At 42.6% G+C, this 22,308-nt stretch overlaps 1 protein-coding gene across 1 annotated transcript in view; it reads left to right on the top strand.

The window, feature by feature from the left end:
- Positions 1–6,910: 6,910 nt before the first annotated feature.
- The window catches only part of LOC111969538 (adenylate cyclase type 2-like), a 47,524-nt gene continuing 32,126 nt past the window's right edge, over positions 6,911–22,308 (top strand). The window contains 1 exon segment of the mRNA XM_070445473.1: positions 6,911–7,413. Within this exon segment, the coding sequence (XP_070301574.1) occupies positions 7,183–7,413 (231 nt within the window). The 5' untranslated portion in view covers positions 6,911–7,182.

Raw genomic sequence — 22,308 nt, forward strand, 5'->3', positions numbered from 1 at the left:
GAGAGAACAGGACATTACCCAGTCTGATTGATTCAACCTAGATATTGGCTTTTAATTATGAATTTTCTATGAATATCACTGTTCAGTACCATTCATTGTGTGTGTGTGTGTGTGTGTGTGTGTCGTAACAAAATGGATGGCTACACTTGTGTATATGTGACACAGCGTTTGTGGAAGTGAATGTGAAACACTTGTGTGTGACAAGGGCCCGGCTTCCGACCCACGCTTTCGCTCTCGCCTGTACTTCCTGTGTTTATCATAAACAAGCCATGATAAAGTAAAGAGCTGAGAACAGCCTGAGATAACATCCTGTTAATGTCATTGTCTTTCGGCAGCTCTCCCTGCTGCACCAAGCTAATTCAATACCACTGTATGATGCTACTGGGGGTGAGGGGGAGCCTGATCTAATTTGAGGACAGTGCATTACTGTACATATTTCAGTCAGCTGTGAGACCGTGCAGACCGGGTCCTGTTGTGTGGTGAATTGGTTGACTCAGGTAGCCTGGTTAAATGAGACTGAATGCAGCATCCTGAGTGAAATGCACTTATTTGCTTGATATACAGTGCCTTCAGAAAGTATTTACACCCCTTGACTTATTCCACATTTTGTTGTGTTAGTCTGAATGTAAAATTGATTACTATGAGATTTTGTGTCACTAGCCTACACACAATACCCCATAATGTCAAAGTGGAATGATCTTTTTAGACATTTTTACAAATGAATAACAAATGTAAAGCTGAAATGTCTTGACTCAACACCTGTGTTATGTCAAGCCTAAATAAGTTAAGGAGTAAAAATGTGCTTAACAATTCACATAATAARTTGCATGAACTCATTCAGTGTGCAATAATAGTGTTTAACATGATTTTTGAACGACTACCTCATCTCTGTACCCCACACATTCAATTATAGGTCCCTCATTCGAGCAATGAATTTCAAACACAGATTCAACCACAAAGACCAGGGAAGTTTTCCAATGCCTTGAAAAAAGGGCACCTATTGGTACCAATAGGTGGTATTTGTATTTATTATGGATCCCCATTAGCTGCTGCCTTCTTCCTGGGGTCTGGCAAAATGAAGGCAGTTATACAATTTTAAAAACATAACAATACATTCATTACAGAATTCACAACACACTGTGTGCCCTCAGGCCYATACTCCGCTACCGCATATCTACAACGCAAAATCCATGTGTATGTGTGTGGATAGTGCGTGTGTGTGTGTGTGTATGCATGTGTSTGTGTTACGGAAAAGTGGGGACTGTGAAGTAAGGTGTATTTTTACCTGCTTTTTAAATCTGATTCTACTGCTTGCATCAGTTACCTGATGTGGAATAGAGTTCCATGTAGTACTGTGCGCCTCCCATAGTCTGTTCTGGACTTGGGGACTGTGAAGAGACCTCTGGTGGCATGTCTTGTGGGGTATGCATGGTTGTCCGAGCTGTGTGCTAGTGTTTTAAACAGACAGCTCGGTACCTTCTACTTGTCAACGCCTTTTACAAAAACAAGTAATGATGAAATCAATCTCTCCTCCACTTTGAGCCAGGAGAGATTGACATGCATGTCATTAATGTTAGTTCTCTGTGTACTTTTAAGGGCCAGCCGTGCKTACCTCTCCTGAGCCAACTGCAATTTTCTCAAGTTCCTCTTTGTGGCACCTGACCACACTACTGAACAGTAGTCCAGTTGCGACAAAACCAGGGCCTGTAGGACCTGCCATGTTGATAGTGTTGTTAAGAAGGCAGAGCAGCGCTTTATTATGGACAGACTTCTCCCCATCTTAGCTACTGTTGTTTTGATCCACGGTTATTCCAAGCAGTTTAGTCACCTCAACTTGCTCAATTTCCACATTATTCATTATGAGATGTAGTTGCGGTTTAGGGTTTAGTGAATGATTTGTCCCAAATACAATGCTTTTAGTTTGGGAAATATTTAGGACTAACTTATTCCTTGCTACCCATTCCGAAACTAACTACAGCTCTTTAAGTGTTGCAGTCATTTCAGTCGCTGTAGTAGCTAACATGTATAGTGTTGAGTCATCTGCATATGTAGACACACTGGCCCGCAAAACACCAGTCTCAACATCAACAGTGAAGAGGCGACTCCAGGATGCTGGCCTTCTAGGCAGAGTTCCTCTGTCCAGTGTCTGTGTTACTTTGCCCATCTTAATCTTTTATTTTTATTCGCCAGTCTGAGATATGGCTTTTTCTTTGCAACTCTGCCTAGAAGGCCAGCATCCCGGCGTCGCCTCTTCACTGTTAACATTGAGACTGGTGTTTTGCGGGTACTATTTAATGAAGCTACCAGTTGAGGACTTGTGAGGCATCTGTTTCTCAAACTAGACACTCTAATGTACTTGTCCTCCTGCTCCGAAGCCTCCCACTCCTCTTTCTATTCTGGTTAGGGCCAGTTTGCGCTGTTCTGTGAAGGGAGTAGTACACATTGTTGTACGAGTCTTCAGTTTCTTGGCAATTTCTCGCATGGAATAGCCTTCATTTCTCAGAACAAGAATAGACTGAYGAGTTTAAGAAGAAAGTGCTTTGTTTCTGGCCATTTTGAGCCTGTAATCGAACCTACAAATGCTGAAGCTCCAGATACTGAACTAGTCCATTTTTTTTTATTGCTTCTTTAATCAGAACAACAGTTTTCAGGTGTGCTAACATAATTGCAAAAGGGTTTTCTAATGATCAATTAGCCTTTTTAAAATGATAAACTTGGGTTAACTAACACAACGTGCCATTGGAACACAGGAGTGATGGTTGCTGATAATGGGCCTCTGTACACCTATGTAGATATTTCATAAAAAATCAGCCATTTCCAGCTACAATGGTCATTTACAACACTAACAATGTCTACACTGTATTTCTGATCAATTTGATGTTATTTTAATGGACAAAAAATGTGYTTTTCTTTCAAAAACAAGGACATTTCTAAGTGACCCCAAACTTTTGAATGGTAGTGTACATTTAAATGTGAAAAATCATGGAATTGCCCAGCTGTGGCTTACTCTGACTCATAAAAATGTAGAATGAATGGTGGTCTCCTGCACAACAATCCCACCAGCTCAAATATAGTTTGCTCCCCTTCAAATGTAGCGGCAACTTTTTTTCATTTCTTAGCCCTCACATGTCGCGAGGCCAAAGAGAAGACGACATCCAGTCCCTTGAACTTCACGTCCTCTATTATCTTGTGTTAATGCACGTTGCCAGTTTGCGACAGCAGCCATGCGTTCTCAATCTCGGTGGCTGGGCTCTGGGTTGTCGATGACGTCTGTAGTTTTGTGCTGCGGCTGCTCCAGGAGTCAAATGACGGCAGTTTGTGAGGCCTCTGTGAGAGTGCCTCGATTTGCCTCAGCTCTTTCAGAGAGAAAGGCCTCCCAGACAATGCTGTGCAGTTACTGCTATTCATCCTGTTCTTGAGAGACTCCAGCCTATTCAAGCCAGGCCGCTATTCCAGCACTGCTCCGCACGACTCCACTCAGTGGCGGAGACAGACAGAGATCCGCTGCATCGGTCCTTTGCCATGGCAACTTTAGAATTGGAACACAAAGCGGTTGTTGGGCTGGGAGCTGTAATATCAAGCCGTTGTCTCACAAACAAGCGCTCTAGGGCGGTGTTAAATGGCTGCCTCTGGACAAAACATCCTGGAATGATCAGTACTAGTATCCTACTGTCTGACTGAGACAGACCTATTCACTGATCGTTAACATCGTGGGGAACTGGGCCATCTGCCCCAGTACGAGGCTGCTCTCCAAATGTCTTCATTATTTCCTCACTGTCCTGACCTCCTAACATTGGAATGCACACAGACAGTATGTCAGACAATGAAAGTGATCCCGGTATAACTAACATACAGAGTAAGACAAAGTAGGCTACAAAACCACTGAAAAGCACGAAAAAGACTAAGTGAACAGGAAGATGCACAGATTTGAAAGGAGAACCATCATCCTGAGTTTCATTGATAAGCAGAAGTTCCCTGGAGCCTTCTAGATAATAAGTCTCCCCTGACTGCTCTCTGAGATACTGTCTCAGTGCCGTTTCACCGTTCCTTTTGTCCCAGAACCATTCTCTAACAGTACCACCCTTAATTGTCTATTTAGACTTCCCTCACAGTCGTGGCTCATTGTCTATCTCCATCTGTCTATCTCTGCCTCTGTATCTCTCACTGCAGACTCATAACTTACTCTCCAAGTCTCCCTGTTTAAAGGTGATAACACCAACCTACCGTGCTGCATTATCCAGGAGATGAGTAGCCATGACAAAATGGGACCTTTGGTCCTTTACTGTCTGCCATTGGGGCCTGGTTATCCTCACATTCATTCACCCTCCTCCCTACTGTTTACTCTGGTTGCATGCATGAGCAGTCATCTAGCCTGTGGGTTGAAAGGTTTGAAGGAGCTAAATCAGAGAAATGATCTCATATTTCCCAACACGTCTGATGTAAGGCTTGTAGTGTTTTGTGTGGGGGTTCTTTTTGAAGGAGTAATTTCCTTCATATGAACAGTGTGTATATCATATATCTGAGGGGCCCTGATCTCCTCAGGGCCCCAGCTGTTTTCTAATAGAGAAGACGGATCCCTTACCAGTATGTGCTTTACCTCGTCCTCTGCTTTAACTCCCTAACTCTGTCTGTTAGTCAGACTGCAGGATAACCTGTGTAGTACAGGATAGGGGCTGGGTAAAGGGTTGTTAGTWGTTTGGCAGTAATAGTCTTATAGTAATAAAAGGAACAGTTAAACAGCAAGGCTGTAAATTGCTGACCGGACCTCCATCAACACACGGCCTGTTGTGACAGAGCAGGTTATCACTATGACTGGAGCATCCTGAGTGGTTGGCTGGCTGGGATACCCATTCACACAGCCCAACAGGTGTCCCTCCCTCTTTGGTCTTTAGGTACATAACCTCATCAGCCTTTATGTTATTTTATGGCACAACAGTTGCCATGCTAAAAGACAAACAGGCAACAATGCTTCATGCTGTTAGGACAGGTCCAGGAGTCAGGACTATTAGCAACTACTGAGATGAGGTTTATATGAACTAACTTTATGCAAGCTTAATTTCATATTGTTTCAACCCAGCAACATCTACCGCCTCCCAAATACACCAGCCTGTTTGTGAAGCCAAGAATGTAAATCCCTTCTACGAAATGACAAAATGAGAAGTGATATCATAATCAGTCTCTGAGCCCAATGGTTTACGGTCACGCCCATATTGTAGCTGTGCTGTTGTGTTCTGTGATTTTATTATCAGGTGAGACAAAGATCAGCCGCTGGGCCCTCTTTAAACCAACCAGATAAGGATGCCTAGTACGTCCTACTGCGTGCTTGAGACGAGCCTCCCGAATTTATTTTTCATTCAGCCTTAGATTTGTAAATACAACGTAGCCTCTGATTCACTGAGCAAACTTCCTGTGTGCCAGGGAGCCAGCCAGCGAGGGCAGACGGACTAAGGGGAATCAGACTCCTCATATACTGACTGGCTTTAGTGGCCTCTGCTCTGTGCTCATTAAGACAGGAGCAAAGTACATATACTGCCCAGCCAATAGATCCTAACAAAACATAGACCTGGTTTATTTTCCTACAGCTTAATACACCTTGATTATTGATATTTAATGTAACTTCTAAGGGGCTGCATTATGTCCTTAATCATTAGCGAGACTGCAGTTTCACGTAAAGAAGAACGGTTTGGACATAACCCAGTGCCGGTGATTTAAATATGCTTCTTTCAGAGTGGACAAGTTATTTTTGTCCATCTTTGAAGAAATGTGTTACGTATTTAACTATGAATGACAATCTCCTTAAACTCTTGTGAATGATTGGTTGCTAAGGTAAAATTTTTGGCAGACAGACTGAGACTCTTGGCTAGCATTTAAACCCACAATGCTGAATGTGTTTTGTCAGAGTAAAATTAATAAGATATAAGTAAATGAAGTCGAACCAGTGTGGTGTTTCATGATGCAGGATTCTTTCCCTCGATGGCGTATTCTCGAGTAAAGCGCTCCATGGAGAGCTTATTCATTAGAAGGGCTAGGTGTCATCATGGCAGTTCTCCATGGAGCTGTGGCCAAACCGGGACAGAGACTGAGGACTGGGGCTGGGACTGAATACAGACAAACCAGGCTTTCTTGATCGTGGGAACAATTGCAGGGCTTTGGTTGAATGAGGATTGAAGATTCACTCACTTGTGATAAATATTTACACCCTTGGCTAAACAACAGTCTGTCTTTGTCATATGAAGGGACTCACTGTACTGTACTCTAACTGTGTACAGTTTGGCAGACAGTAATGTAGTTTAAAATCATATCGCTAAACTGTTTTTTTAAATTCTCAATGTCAGATAAAAATGTCATCTGTTTATTGAAACATAAAAAGCTTAGTGAGTGCATCAACATTTTCTGACATGTCAACAAGAGAAAGTGCTTTGAAGAGCCATGCCCCTCAAGTGTTGTGGATTGCTATTTCACTCTACTTCTGTCTTGATAAGTGGTTCCAGTAAGCTCACCCAGTCTGTCTCTGTTGTCTCCTCCCCAGGCCTCTGACTGTGCCAGCTCCAGTGGGTGGAGCTACATTGGGCCCCTCTCTCTACCCGCTCAGCACTGATGGGACAGAATCCTGAATCCTGGAGGAATCCTTGACGACCCCTCTTTCTTCCTCTGCGCTCCCCGGCTCCCCCCCTCTGTCTCTCCTCTCCTCTTTCCTTAGACTCTCCTCCTCCCCTGGTCTCTTCTCTCAGTCCTGGGATCATTACTCAACCCCACTGAAGAATGGAACACAGTAGCTGGCAAGGATGAACTGGGTCTGCCTGCCAATGTAGAAAGGGAGATAAAAGAGGGAGAAAGAGAGAGTGAAAGAAAAGCGAGCGAGAGAAAGTTCAAAACCTGTGAGTGAAAGAAGAGGTACATATTAAAAATGCCCTTGAGGGAGAAAATCGACAACTGCACTTGAGCAGTATGAGCTAGAAGACCTCAGCAAACCTGCCCACCTGGATGTGTGGATCTGTAGACACACACACACACGTCTGTCTCAGTTGCAGCAGAAGACGGCTCCTACCCTGCCCTATACTGTGGGGTGGTGTTTTCAGCGTTATTCCCTGCCTACCTTACCTGTGTGAGGAGTGGTGGACAAAAGTGGAGAGGAAATTCAGCAACTCTTAGAGAACAGTGGAAGCTGATAAAAATGCTTCTATGTTAAACCAGCGGCCCGTAACCTTTTATCAGGGTTTTAGTAGTGAACAGGTCACCACCACCACCATGCCGGCTAAAGGGAAGTACCTGTTAAATGACCAGGAGCTGAAACATGAGGCCCTGTACAGGAAGTTCTCCTGTATCAGCCAGTACCAGCCTCTGGTGCTGCTACTGGGCCTCTCCATGCTGTCCTGTGGAGTCCTCATCATCCTCTTCTTCGCCCTGCACCTGGTGAGTGTGTGTGTGTTTAGCTGATGTGGAATCGCTAGCTAGCGGCCATTGTGTAAGTGACGTCATCTACCGAGACCTAGAAGTGTGTGTGCACCTATGTATGAAGTGACAGTATGCTACACATCAGAGCCCAGCTACTTACAGCTTTTTTGAATGACTTAGTAATATCCCCTGAGTGGATGTGATGTCCTCACTGGATGAGTTTATAGATAATGTATGGAGATTAGCACATTAAAGACACCATTGTAGTATGTTATTTTTCTGTAGTACAATAACTGTGCCTAGATACTGAATTAGAGGTCTTTGTTTTTTTCTCCTCGAAACGACAGTCTGTGGCAAGGCGTAGCAATACACTAGAGATTATGTTTTTTGTGTAGACTTCAGAGTTTAAGAAGCAGGTAATCACTGTATTTGTGTAGCAGGTAAATATGTCACCAGTCTAGAGTTTTAGTAGACATTTTAGGTTACATGTACACGTCTGTGTAGAGCAGTAGGTAATCACTCTGATGCATAAAACGTAAAGCAGCACTTACACTACCGTTCAAAAGTTTGGGGTCACTTCCTTGTTTTTGATAGAAAAGCAAATCTTTTGTCCATTTTTAAAATAACACCAAATTGATCAGAAATACAGTGTAGACATTGTTAATGTTGTAAATAACTATTGTAGCTGGAAACAGCTGATTTTTAATGGAATATCTACATACAGTGCTTGCTCCACTAAAGGTTTTGCGATTATGCTGCGGGACTTGGAGGTAGTTTGAGGTTTAGTACGGTACCTTGCGTCACTACTTCATTACTCCAGACCAGCGCAAGCACTGATTATGTTTTGGGGTCCTACTGTGTCTCTAACTGACAAGGAATGGGCGACATAAACCTAAATAGAAACTGATAATTGTGCACGACTTCAGTATTACTTACTAAAACTGTTGTTACACTAAGGTTTTTATTATTTTATTTTGTTAGGATTATTTTGGTCTTACTGTAGTACTGTAGCCCACTCCCGACCAGGCATGAGGTACAGCGTCTGATTGGTGTAATGGTCTAAGACACTGCGTAGCAGAGCAAGCTGTGTTGCTACAGATGCTGGTTCAATACCCGTGCCACCCTCGACTGGGAGACCCATGAGATGACTGTAGGTTTTTGGTTTCTCTCCCTCGAAAAACAGAAATAAAATATTCTAAATAACAAACTGTCATTTTTCTCACTAATTTTACGTTATTTGAAAACAAAACCATCTCCAAAATATTGTTATTTTTTTAAACAAACCGATTTATTATTCATTTAGAATTATATAAAAGCCCCTTTGGATATTCTCACAGATATATTATTAACCCTGTTATTAGCGGGACAATATATATTGGTCACGGCTCTCGAGTGGCGCACAATGGGATTGCCTTGCAGTTCTCCAGCTGTATCCACTGAAACAGTGGTGGGCGCGTGCGGTTCAAGGCATGAGGGCAAGGGCACGGGATGGCCTGCAGAGCAGCGCACAGAAGACAGACCTAGCMCATGAGGAAGGTGGGGGCCACCCACCCCGCCATTCTGGGTAGCACAGAGCAACACTTTAAGGGGCATTGAACTAATAATGGTGCTGACTAGGGAAACGTTCCCACTGTTCTTAGTGCAAGTCTGCACGTTCAAACTAAAACAATGTAACGACTAATGGCGTGAAAAATACCCCTTAGATATGAATTGGGAGGGCAGATATTATTAAAGSATTAGACCTCTCACTAAAGGTGTCAGTCAAAAGTTATACTTTAATCCGAAGTGGATTTAACGAAAAATGACATATAAAGCACACATTTGTAAATCCCAAACTCTAAAAGTAATTGGAAAGGTAGATACAATTTATTTGTAACATTGTGGTTACAATAAAGAATGTAAACAAGATGCTGTGTTTTTATTTACAGTAGTGATGGACAGCTGGTGGCATTTTGAAAACAGGTTTTCAAACACTTGTAGCCCGATTTAACAGGACAATAAATAGACTCTTTATAGCCCGGCTACTGTAGGTGTGAACATCCCCCTACTTGCAAAAAATGACATTGGGACCAAAGAGAACAGATGAAATGGACCTTGTTTTCATCAAGCCAGCTTCTTTCTATGGTGCTACCCGTTCCAGGACTTAACCATGAGAGGACTTGAAAATGAGCTGGAGCTGAGAGGATCACCAAAACTAAAGGTATTTTGGTTTCAGTGCATTTTCCCCCCCAAAAATGTATATAGCCTGTCAATGTGTACTCATACTGTGTAATAAAATCGATAATTAAATAACAGTTAAATAAAAAAAATATYGTGTACTAAAAACGKGAATGTGTTTTTACAGCGCATACAAACATGCCGACAACCATCATTGGACAAAGGGCTGGACAACGGGCTGCACCGAAAAAACGCATGGTTGCCAAGAAAGCTGTTAGTTTTGCTAGATTCTTAAAATGTGTACGCAGCATTTGTGTGTTGGTCACTTTTAATTCTTAATTGATCTACTGTTTCTATCTTAGGCCACTGTAATCAATGGGGGCTCAGGGCGGTACCATTCTGCTCATCTGATGAAGGTGCTCATGGATCAGATTCAAACTTTGAAGACCAAGATCGAGTCATTGAAGGCAGACCAGCAGAAAGAGAAACATTATTGGAGGGTAGAGATACGGGCGACAGCTGATGCATTGGTCCAGAGCCAGGCGGCATTGGCGGAGAGACAGGCGGAGAATGACGCGTTGAAGAGGGTGAGGAAAGAGATGGAGTCACAATCGATGCCAGGCACACCTGTGAGCTCTGGAACTCCACCTCCTACAGGCAGAGTCAACATACCTGGCGAGTTCACCCTGACATTTCCATTCCTATTCTGACAACAGAACTTGACCAACTGCTCACCAGGCACAGCAAGGGCCGTCCGGACCGTTCTGCTGTTCTGCTATAGCCTAATAAACAAATGCAGGTGGCTTATATCTTCAAAATGCTTTAAATGTTTTATTATCCAAATGTTAAAGCATATACTGTACAGTACTGTTTTTCTTCATCAGCATCTTTATGCTTTCGTTAATAAAATAATGATAAAAATATTATTTTCAAAATGCCAATGTTTATTTAGTTATGGATCCATAACTAATTACTATGGGAATAAATATCACTGAATTACAAAAATATTGGAACAAAGTTGTCTAAAGGAAAACAAATAGTTGCTTACTGGAAAATACTCTTTCAAACACACACACAGTCACGTTGTACAGCTCCATTATGGCTATTAGCAGGGCTATATTTTGGCCTTTATGGGCGGCGCACAATTGGCCCAGCGTTTCTCTCCCTCTAAAAACATAAATGTTTTGGCCTTTACAAATATTATTTTGGCCTTTTATTCAGATTACAATCACTTACTTTAGTTTTTTTGAAAACGAAATAACCTCCAAAATATCGTTATATATTATCAAGTTCATGGCACAGTCATATAGCGGCACCTACATAAAGCTGAGTGACTCACTCATTCATGTCTTTAGATCAAAAGACATAAGTACCAAGATTCTTTCTGATAGTCTTTTAATAAATACATATTTTGGTTATCCTGACCTGAACATCATGTACAGTATTATAATAGCCCATGATGGGCTATTGGCAAGACAATATACCTTTACCAACACCTCTGTATTTTGATACTTTGTGGATGGGGGCTCCTGCAGTGCAAAATGCATTGCTACAGATGCAGGTTCAATACCCGTGCCGGCCGCCACCAGGAGACCCATGAGGCGGCTTTTGGTTTTAATTTAGAATCCTCCAATCCTCTATATGTAATTATTGGCAGAGAGTCGCGTCATATTTTTCGATATACTGTAGGCGACATGAGTCTCACTAGTGTTGAGTAATGTGCTGTTAAAAGTGGTGTAGTTCTTATTTAAAGAGCATATTGAAGTTAGAAGCAATAGGATTTGAAGCAATAGCCTACAACTATTTTAGCACCGTTTCATGCTCTGAGACAAGCATGGGGACTGGTTTTGATAAATCAAGGAGTTTTTTTATTTTCACTGAATCTCTGTTTGGCTATTGGTTAGACTACAATTATACAATTAGGGTGTAGAAATGTTATGCTCTTAGTGTAACCCTTATTTAAAATAAGAACAAATTCTTATTTACAAGGACAAGCCTACCCCTTCCTCCCCGTCAGGGAATTGAACCTGGTGTCCCGCGTGACCGCACCCCCATGGATTCTTTAGCTTGTTGTACTGCGCCGTATTTTCCATTCCATTCTAACGGAAACCCAGAGGGTTTTTTGTTTTTCTTGGGATAGAAACACAATAATATTAATCAAATAGGAAATGTATGATCTCTGTAATTGCAAACAAAGGTTTCTGTACCAAATATTAAGTTCTGCTTTTCTGATGTATCAAATACTTATGTCATGCAATAAAATGCAAATGAATTACTTAAAAATCATACAATGTGATTTTCTGGATTTTTAGATTCCGTCTCTCACAGTTGAAGTGTACCTATGATAAAAATTACAGACCTAAGTAGGAAGACCTGCAAAATCGGCAGTGTGTCAAATACTTGTTCTCCCCACTGTATGTTTTCATGGAAAACAAGGACATTTCTAAGTGACCCCAAACTTTTGAACGGTAGTGTACTGTAGGTTCCCGTAATAAAAGAGGAGTGTTATTAGAGTTATTGCAGTTCTGAGCTGAGGAGGAAGTACATTTAAAAAATATAAATTAAACAATTTCAAAGATTTTACTGAGTTGCAGTTCATATAAGGAAATCAGTAAATTTAAATATATTCATTAGACCCTAATCTATGGATTTCACATGACTGGGCAGGGGTGCAGCCATGAGAGGGCCTCGAAGGGCATAGGCCCACCCACTTGGGAGCCAGGCCCACCCACTTGGGAACCAGGGCCAGCCAACCAAAGTTAGTTTTTCCCCACAAAAGGGCTTTATTACCGACAGAAATACTCCTCAGCATCCCACCCTCTGATGATCCCGCAGGTGAAGAAGCCGGATGAGGCGGTCCTGGGTTGGATGCCATTTATTTGMCTGTTTGTGTTCCGCCTGTTAGCTTGCATGATTCTTGCCATTCTCCTTCGACCTCTCTCATCAACAAGCTGTTTTCGCCCACAGGACTGCTGACTGACTGGAGTTTTTTTGTTTGTCGCACCCTTCTCAGTAAACCCTAGACACTGTCATGTGTGAAAAGACCAGGAGGGCGCCTGGCACCGATCATACCACGCTCAGTCGCATAGGTCACTAGCTGTTCAATCGAACATGCCTCGATGCCCGCTTTATATAGTAATGCCACGGCCACGTAGGAGCGATCCAAGCAAGCCACTATCTGTAGGAGCAATCCATTTTTGTGAACAGGGTGGTGTACCTAATAAACTGACAGGTGAGTACTTTATTGTCACATACACGGAATAGGTGCAGTGAAATGTGTTGTTTTACAGGGCTTCAGTCAGTTAGGGCCAGTGAACGATGATGTGGGTGCGTCTTAAAATGGCACCCTATTCCCTATATAGTGCACTTCTTTTGACTAGGGCTCTGGTCAAAAGTAGTGCACTGTATAAGTAAAAGGGTGCCGTTTGGGACACACTCATACTGCTGACATTGGCAGGGCCTGAGGCACTGTAGCACTTTTCTCGTTCAGGTGTTGATGCCAAACTAGGTCCATCATCAAGTCTCATTACTGCTCCCTCCTAAAGGAAAACGAGCCCTCACTTTCCTGTTATTGTGCTGCTTTCAGAACCCAGACACGCTGATATATGGATGGAGAGAGACTTCCATCACTTCCTAGTCTCAGATTTCTCTTGGTCTCTCTCTCAAGGGGCTTTATTGGCATTGGAAACATGTTTACATTGCCAAAGTAAGTGGAATAGATATTAAACAAAAGTGAAATAAGTAATCTGAAATTAACATTTCAAATGTTATATTGCTGGCTATGTACAGTGTTGTAAGTATGCAAATAGCTGAATTACGAAAGGGAAAATAAATAGACAGATCAATATAAACTGAAATTGTTGCATGTTGGTTTTATATTTTTGTTGAAAGATTTTTCTGAGTTACAGTTCATATAAGGAAATCGGTTAATTGAAATACATTTATAAGGCCCTAATCTATGGATTTCACATGACTGGGAATAGAGATATGCATCTGTTGGTCACTGATACCTTAAAAAAAAAAGTAGGGACGTGGATCAGAAAACCAGCCTCATGCAGCGCGACACATCTCCTTCGCGTAGAGTTGATCAGGCTGTTGATTGTGGCCTGTGGAATGTTTTCCCACTCCTTCAATGGCTGTGCAAAGTTGATGGATATTGGCGGGAACTGGAACATGCTGTCGTACACGTCGATCCAGAGAAACCCAAACATGCTCAATGGATGACATGTCTGGTGAATATGCAGGCCATGGATGAGCTGGGACATTTTCAGCTTCCAGGAATTGTGTACAGATCCTTGCAACATGGGGCTGTGCATTATCATGCTGAAACATGAGGTGATGGCGGCAGATGAATGGCACGATAATGGGACTCAGGATCTAGTCATAGTATCTCTGTGCATTCAAATTGCCATCGATAAAATGCAATTGGGTTTGTTGTCCGTAGCTTATACCTGCCTATACCATAACCCCACCGTACCGTCACCATGKGGTACTCTGTTCACAATGTTGACATCAGCAAACCGCTCCCCCACACAACGCTGTCTGCCATCTGCCCAGTACAGTTGAAACAACTGGAATTCATCCATGAAGAGCACATTTCTCCAGTGTGCCAGTGGCCATCCAAGGTGAGCATTTTCCCACTGAAGTCGGTTGCGACGCAGAATTGCAGTCAGGTCAAGACCCTGGTGAGGATGACGAGCACGCCGATGAGCTTCCCTGAGATTGTTCCTGACCGTTTGTGCAGAAATTCTTCAGTTTTGTAAACCCACAGTTTTATCAGCTGTCTCGGGTGGCTGGTCTCAGACAATCCCGCAGGTGAAGAAGCTGGATGTGGAGGTCCTGGGCTGGCGTGGTTACATGTGGTCTCCGGTTGTGAGGCCGGTTGGAAGTACTGCCAAATTCTCAAAAATGACAGAGGCGGCTTATGGGAGAAAAATGTACATTAAATTCAGTGGTAACAGCTCTGGTGGACATTCCTGCAGTCAGGATGCCACTTGCACGCTCCCTCAAMWTGTAGACATCTGCAGCRTTGTGTTGTGACAAAATTGCACATGTTAGAGAGGCCTTTTATTGTCTCCAGCACAAGGTGTGTAATGTGTAATGATCACTCTGTTTAATCATCTTCTTGATATGCCACACCTGTCAGGTGGATGGATTGTCTTGGCAAAGGAGAAATGCTCACTAACAGGGATGTTAACATATTTGTGCACAAAATTTGAGAAATATGCATTTTGTGCGTATGGAACATTTCTGGGATCTTTTATTTCAGCTCATGAAACATGGGACCAACATTTGACATGTTGCGTTCATAGTTTTGTTCAGTGTGGTTTGTATTTACAATGGTGTTTGCTTCCCTGACTGTCCTTTCTTTTGGAAACAGATCACAAATATTGCTGCTGTGCTGACACACTGTGGTATTTTACGTCATAGATATGGGAGTTTATCAAAATTGGATTTGTTTTCAAATTCTTTGTGGGTTTGTGTAATCTGAGGGAAATATGTGTCTCTAATATGGTCATACATTTGGCAAGAGGTTAGGAAGTGCAGCTCAGTTTCCACATTTTGTGGGCACATACCTGAGAACTAGACAGGCTTATGCCTACGGCGGCCTCTCAATAGCAAGGCTATGCTGATTTCCTTGCTTGTGGGTCAGTCAGTGTTCAGGTATTCTGTCACTGTACTCTCTGTTTAGGGCCAAATAGCATTCCAGTATGCTTAGTTTTTTGGGTAGTTCTTTCCAATGTGTCAAGGAATTGTCTTTTTGTTTTCTCATGATTTGGTTGGGTCTAATTGTGTTGCTGTCCTGGGGCTCTGTGTGGTCTGTTTGTGTTTGTGAACAGAACGCCAGGACCAGCTTGCTGAGGAGACTGTTCTCTAGGTTAATCTCTCTGCAGGTGATTGCTTTGTTATTGAAGGTTTGGGAATCGCTTCCTTTTAAGTGGTTGTAGAACTTAACATCACTTTTCTGGATTTWGAAAATTAGCGGATATTGTCTGAATTCTGCCCTGCATGCATTATTTGGTGTTTTATGCTGTGTTTTTGCTAAATTATGCATGCAATCTCAATTTAGTGTTTCTCATTTTGGGAGTTCTTGGTTTGTGAGTATACCCCAGACCTCACAACCGTAGAGGGCAATGGGTTCTATAACTGATTCAAGTATTTTTTTTGCCAGATCCTAATTGTGATGTCGAATGTTATGTTCCTTTTAATGGCGTAGAACCCACCACTAATGTTTTCGTGGCAGGTTAGTTAGCAWGTGTAGGCTAATGCCTATTGTTAAGTGCACAGGCCTGTGAGGATAAGTGTGAAATACAGTTGAAGTCGGAAGTTTACATACACTTAGGTTGGAGTCATTAAAACTCGTTTTTCAACCACTCCACAAATGTCTTGTTAACAAACTATAGTTTTGGCAAGTCAGTTAGAACATCTACCTTGTGCATGACACAAGTCATGTTTCCAACAATTGTTTACAGACAGATTATTTCACTTATAATTCACTGTATCACAATTCCAGTGGGTCAGAAGTTTACATACACTAAGTTGACTGTGCCTTTAAACAGCTTGGAAAATTCCAGAAAATGATGTCATGGCTTTAGAAGCTTCTGATAGCTTATGACATAATTTCAGTCAATTGGAGGTGTACCTGTGGATGTATTCAAGGCTGACCTTCAAACTCAGTGCCTCTTTGCTTGACATCATGGGAAAATCAAAATAAATCAGCCAAGACCTCAACATAACCTGAAAGGCCACTCAGCAAGGAAGAAGCCACTGCTCCAGACTACGGTTTGCAACTGCACATGGGTACAAAGATTGTACTTTTTGGAGAAATGTCCTCTGGTCTGATAAACAAAAATAGAACTGTTTGGCCATAATGACCATCGTTATGTTTGGAGGAAAAAGGGGGAAGCTTGCAAGCCGAAGAACACCATCCCAACCRTGAAGCATGGGGGTGGCAGCATCATGTTGTGGGGGTGCTTTGCCGCAGGGGGGACTGGTGCACTTCACATAATAGATGGCATCATGAGGGAGGAAAATTCTGTGGATATATTGAAGCAACATCTCAAGACATCAGTCAGGAAGTTAAAGCTTGGTCGCAAGTGGGTCTTCCAAATGGACAATGACCTCAAGCATATTATTATTATTTATTTATTTTTTTTATTATTTATTGAATTTTCGAAACACAATATACTTGCAGTGAAGCCGCTCAATAACTACATCATACCAGTCATCCAACAGATCTCCATTCAGAGCGATACACAGAAGCATCCAGGGTCAATGCCCTGCTCAAGGGCATGTTGACCGATCTACCACCAAACCAAAAAACATGAACCCGAACCCTCCAAGCGCCCCCCACAGTTCCCCAACAGCTCTCCCTCAACCATTCGAGACCCCTTCCACAGTCCCCCCCAGGAATAAAATAAAATACAATTAATTCCATTCCCCACCCCCCAAGAACCCCCCAATGCACCAACAACCAAGAGAATGAACTAAAGAGAAAAAAGGTAAAGACAGAAGTGTACAAACACCTGCACAGCATCACCCTCAGGCAAACCGGCATTAGTTGTAAAAACACTGCCACTTAGTGTCATTCAAATGTACTTTTTATGATGTTTTATTTTGACTATTTAAAAAAAAAAAAAGGTTATCTTTGACCATCATTCTATCTCTCACACAGCAACTCCACTCCCACTTGTCTCCAATTCCACATACCAACCCTCAGCTTCCCTCAGCCCATCCCATCTCTGCTGGCCACCCACTTCGGGTTTCTACGCAACACATATCTTTCAACTATGCTGTGATGTTTAACATACAATTTCAATCTATCTAATCGAATAGAATCCACAGATTGCGAGTTGAAGATAAATACTTTTACTAAGAGTATTAGTATATTAGTAATTGACTGACCCGGTCTCTCCAGATCTCCTAACAGTACTATTTCTAGGGTCAATTTTAGATCAATGCTATGCATTTTCAGCCATTCCTGAACCTGAGACCAGAAAGAGGCTACCTGAGAGCAATACCAAAATAAATGGACAATGACCCCAAGCATACTTCCAAAGTTGTGGCAAAATGGCTTAAGGACAACAAAGTCAAGGTATTGGAGTGGCCATCACAAAGCCCTGACCTCAATCCCATTAGAAAATTTGTGGGCAGAACTGAAAAAGCATGTGTGAGCAAGGAGGCCCACAAACCTGACTCAGTTACACCAGCTCTGTCGGGAGGAATGGGCCATAATTCACCCAACTTATTGTGGGAAGCTGTGAAGGCTACCCAAAACGTTTCACCCAAGTTAAACAATTTAAAGGCAATGCTACCAAATACTCATTGATGTATGTAAACTTCTGACCCACTGGGAATGTGATGAAAGAAATAAAAGCTGAAATAAATAATTCTCTCTACTATTTTTCTGACATTTCACATTCTTAAATAAATTGGTGATCCTAACTGACCTAAGACAGGGAATTTTTACTAGGATTAAATGTCAGGAATTGTGAAAAACTGAGTTTAAATGTATTTGGCTAAGGTGTATGTAAACTTCCGACTTCAACTGTAGTCACTGTGTTCAACTTGTATAACTTCCCTCTCCACTGTGGATAGATAGACTACCTGTTAGAGACCATGAGCCCACCAGTGAGCGAGAGGAGGGCATTCCAACATATATTTCTAAGTGGTACTTCAACAGGATAGTTGGGCTCAGATTGAACAAAGGGCCTATTGAGAGCCCTGTTGTTTTTAGGTGAATAAAGTCTTTAGATTCTACAAGTGTACAGAGAGTGTAGAGAAGTCAAAGAGAGCACGGAGAGGATGCTTTTACAGTGGTCCTCATTTTACATAAGTTAACTTAACCCACCAACAGACACTAGAGAGAGTGTATGTTCTTGTGGGTTTACTTTGGTCATTATTGCAGAATTACGTTTCGCACGGTTTGTTTCCTTCCCTAAAGAAGTGATCTGATTTAAGATCGACACCACAGAGCACGCAATTTCACCATCTTATACCAACAAAACCTGATGTGAATTTCAATGCCAACAGACGTAAACATTCACTTATGGCAGGCTGAGACTGAACAGATCAGATCAGAAGCAATCTGTTCTCTAATTGTATATCAAATCAAATCAAATGTATTATATATGCCCTTCTACATCAGCTGATATCTCAGTGCTGTAACGAAACCAGCCTAAACCCCAAACAGCAAGCAATGCAGGTGTAGAAGCACAGTGGCTAGGAAAAACTCCCTAGAAAGGCCAGAACCTAGAGAGGAACCAGGCTATGAGGGGTGGCAGAACATAACAGAACATGGCCAAGATGTTCAAATGTTCATAAATGACCAGCATGGTCAAATAATAATATCACAGTAGTTGTCGAGGGTGCAGCAAGTCAGCACCTCAGGAGTAAATGTCAGTTGGCTTTTCATAGCCTATCATTAAGAGTATCTCTACCGCTCCTGCTGTCTCTAGAGAGTTGAAAACAGCAGGTCTGGGACAGGTAGCACGTCTGGTGAACAGGTCAGGGTTCCATAGCCGCAGGCAGAACAGTTGAAACTGGAGCAGCAGCACGGCCAGGTGGACTGGGGACAGCAAGGAGTCATCATGCCAGGTAGTCCTGAGCATGGTCCTAGGGCTCATGTCCCTCGAGAGAGAAAAATAGAGAATTAGAGAGATTATACTTAAATTCACACAGGACACTGGAGAAATACTCCAGATATAAATGACTGACCCTAGCCCCCGACACATAAACTACTGCAGCATAAATACTGGAGGCTGAGACAGGAGGGGTCAGGAGACACTGTGGCCCATCCGATGATACCCCCGGACAGGGCCAAACAGGCAGGATATACCCCACCCAGTTTGCCAAAGCACAGCCCCCACACCACTAGAGGGATATCTTCAATCACCAACTTACCATCCTGAGACAAGGCCGAGTATAGCCCACAAAGATCTCCGCCACGGCACAACCCAAGGGGGGCGCCAATCCAAACAGGAAGATCCCGTCAGCGACTCAACCCACTCAAGTGACGCACCCCTCCTAGGGACAACATGGAAGAGCACCAGTGACTCAGCCCCTGTAATAGGGTTAGAGACAGAGAATCCCAGTGGAGAGAGGGGAACCGCGCAGGCAGAGACAGCAAGGGCGGTTCGTTGCCTCCAGAGCCTTTCCGTTCACCTTCACACTACTGGGCCAGACTACACTCAATCATAGGACCTACTGAAGAGATGAGTCTTCAGTAAAGACTTAAAGGTTGAGACCGAGTCTGCGTCTCTCACATAGGTAGGCAGACCATTCCATAAAAATGGAGCTCGATAGGAGAAAGCCTGCCTCCAGCTGTTTGCTTAGAAATTCTAGGGACAATTAGGAGGCCTGCGTCTTGTGACCGTAGCGTACGTGTAGGTATGTACGGCAGGACCAAATCGGAAAGATAGGTAGGAGCAAGCCCATGTAATGCTTTGTAGGTTAGCAGTAAAACCTTGAAATCAGCCCTTGCCTTAACAGGAAGCCAGTGTAGGGAGGCTAGCACTGGAGTAATATGATCAAATTTTTTGGTTCTGGTCAGGATTCTAGCAGACGTATTTAACACTAACGGACGTTTATTTAGTGCTTTATCCGGGTAGCCGGAAAGTAGAGCATTGCAGTAGTCTCACCTAGACGTAACAAAAGCATGGATTAATTTTTCGGAATAATTTTTGGACAGAAAGTTTCTGATTTTTGCAATGTGACGTAGATGGAAAAAAGCTGTCCTTGAAACAGTCTTGATATGTTCTTCAAAAGAGAGATCAGGGTCCAGAGTGACGCCGAGGTCCTTCACAGTTTTATTTGAGACAACTGTACAACCATCAAGATTAATTTTCAGATTCAACAGAAGATTTCTTTGTTTCTTGGGACCTAGAACAAGCCTCTCTGTTTTGTCCGAGTTTAAAAGTAGAAAGTTTGCAGCCATCCACTTCCTTATGTCTGAAACACAGGCTTCTAGCGAGGGCAATATTTGGGCTTCACCATGTTTCATTGAAATGTACAGCTGTGTGTCATCCGCATAGCAGTGAAAGTTAACATTATGTTTTCGAATGACATCCCCAATAGGTAAAATATATAGTGAAAACAATAGTGGTCCTAAAACGCAACCTTGAGGAACACAGAAATTTACAGTTGATTTGTCAGAGGACAAACCATTCACAGAGACAAACTGATATCTTTCCGACAGATAAGATCTAAACCAGGCCAGAACTTGTCCGTGTAGACCAATTTTGGTTTCCAATCTCTCCAAAAGAATGTGGTGATCGATGGTATCAAAAGCAGCACTAAGGTCTCGGAGCACGAGGACAGATGCAGAGCCTCGGTCTGACGCCATTAAAAGGTAATTTACCACCTTCACAAGTGCAGTCTAAGTGCTATGATGGGGTCTAAAACCAGACTGAAGAGTTTCGTATACATTGTTTGTCTTCAGGAAGGTAGTGAGTTGCTGTGCAACAGCTTTTTCAGATTTTTTTGAGAGGAATGGAAGTGTCGATATAGGCTGATAGTTTTTCATATTTTCTGGGTCAAGGTTTGGCTTTTTCAAGAGAGGCTTTATTACTGCCACTTTTAGTGAGTTTGCTACACATCCTGTGGATAGAGAGACGTTTATTATTTTCAACATAGGAGGGCCAAGCACAGGAAGCAGCTCTTTCAGTAGTTTAGTTGGAATAGGGTCCAGTATGCAGCTTGAAGGTTTAGAGGCCATGATTATTTTCAKMATTGTGTCAAGAGATATAGTACTAAAACACTTGTCTCTCTTGATCCTAGGTTCTGGCAGAGTCGTGCAGACTCAGGACAACTGAGCTTTGGAGGAATAAGCAGATTTAAAGAGGAGTCCGTAATTTGCTTTCTAATGATCATGATCTTTTCCTCAAAGAAGTTCATGAATTTATTACTGCTGAAGTGAAAGCCATCCTCTCTTGGGGAATGCTGCTTTTTAGTTAGCTTTGCGACAGTATCAAAAAGACATTTCGGAGTGTTCTTATTTTCCTCAATTAAGTTGGAAAAATAGGATGATCGAGCAGCAGTGAGGGCTCTTTGATACAGCACGGTACAGTCTTTCCAAGCTAGTCGGAAGACTTCCAGTTTGGTGTGGCGCCATTTCCGTTCCGTTTCTGGAAGCTCTGCTTCAGAGCTCGGGTATTTTTTGTATACCAGGGAGCTAGTTTCTTATGACAAATGTTTTTAGTTTTTAGGGGTGCAACTGTATCTAGGGTATTGCRCAAGGTTAAATTGAGTTCCTCAGTTAGGTGGTTAACTGATTTTTGTCCTCTGACGTCCTTGGGTAGGCAGAGGGAGTCTGGAAGGGCATCAAGGAATCTTTGGGTTGTCTGAGAATTTATAGCACGACTTTTGATGCTCCTTGGTTGGGGTCTGAGCAGATTATTTGTTGCGATTGCAAACGTAATAAAATGGTGGTCCGATAGTCCAGGATTATGAGGAAAAACATTAAGATCCACAACATTTATTCCATGGGACAAAACTAGGTCCAGAGTATGACTGTGACAGTGAGTAGGTCCAGAGACATGTTGGACAAAAGCCACTGAGTCGATGATGGCTCCAAAAGCCTTTTGGAGTGGGTCTGTGGACTTTTCCATGTGAATATTAAAATCACCAAAAATTAGAATATTATCTGCTATGACTACAAGGTCCGATAGGAAACGTCATTTTATTTTTGGTAAATTGAAATTTGCTATCGTAAATGTTAGCAACACCTCGCCTTTGCGGGATGCACGGGGGATATGG

The sequence above is a fragment of the Salvelinus sp. IW2-2015 genome, linkage group LG10, assembly GCF_002910315.2.
Source record: "Salvelinus sp. IW2-2015 linkage group LG10, ASM291031v2, whole genome shotgun sequence".
In the NCBI taxonomy this organism is placed as follows: domain Eukaryota; kingdom Metazoa; phylum Chordata; class Actinopteri; order Salmoniformes; family Salmonidae; genus Salvelinus; species Salvelinus sp. IW2-2015.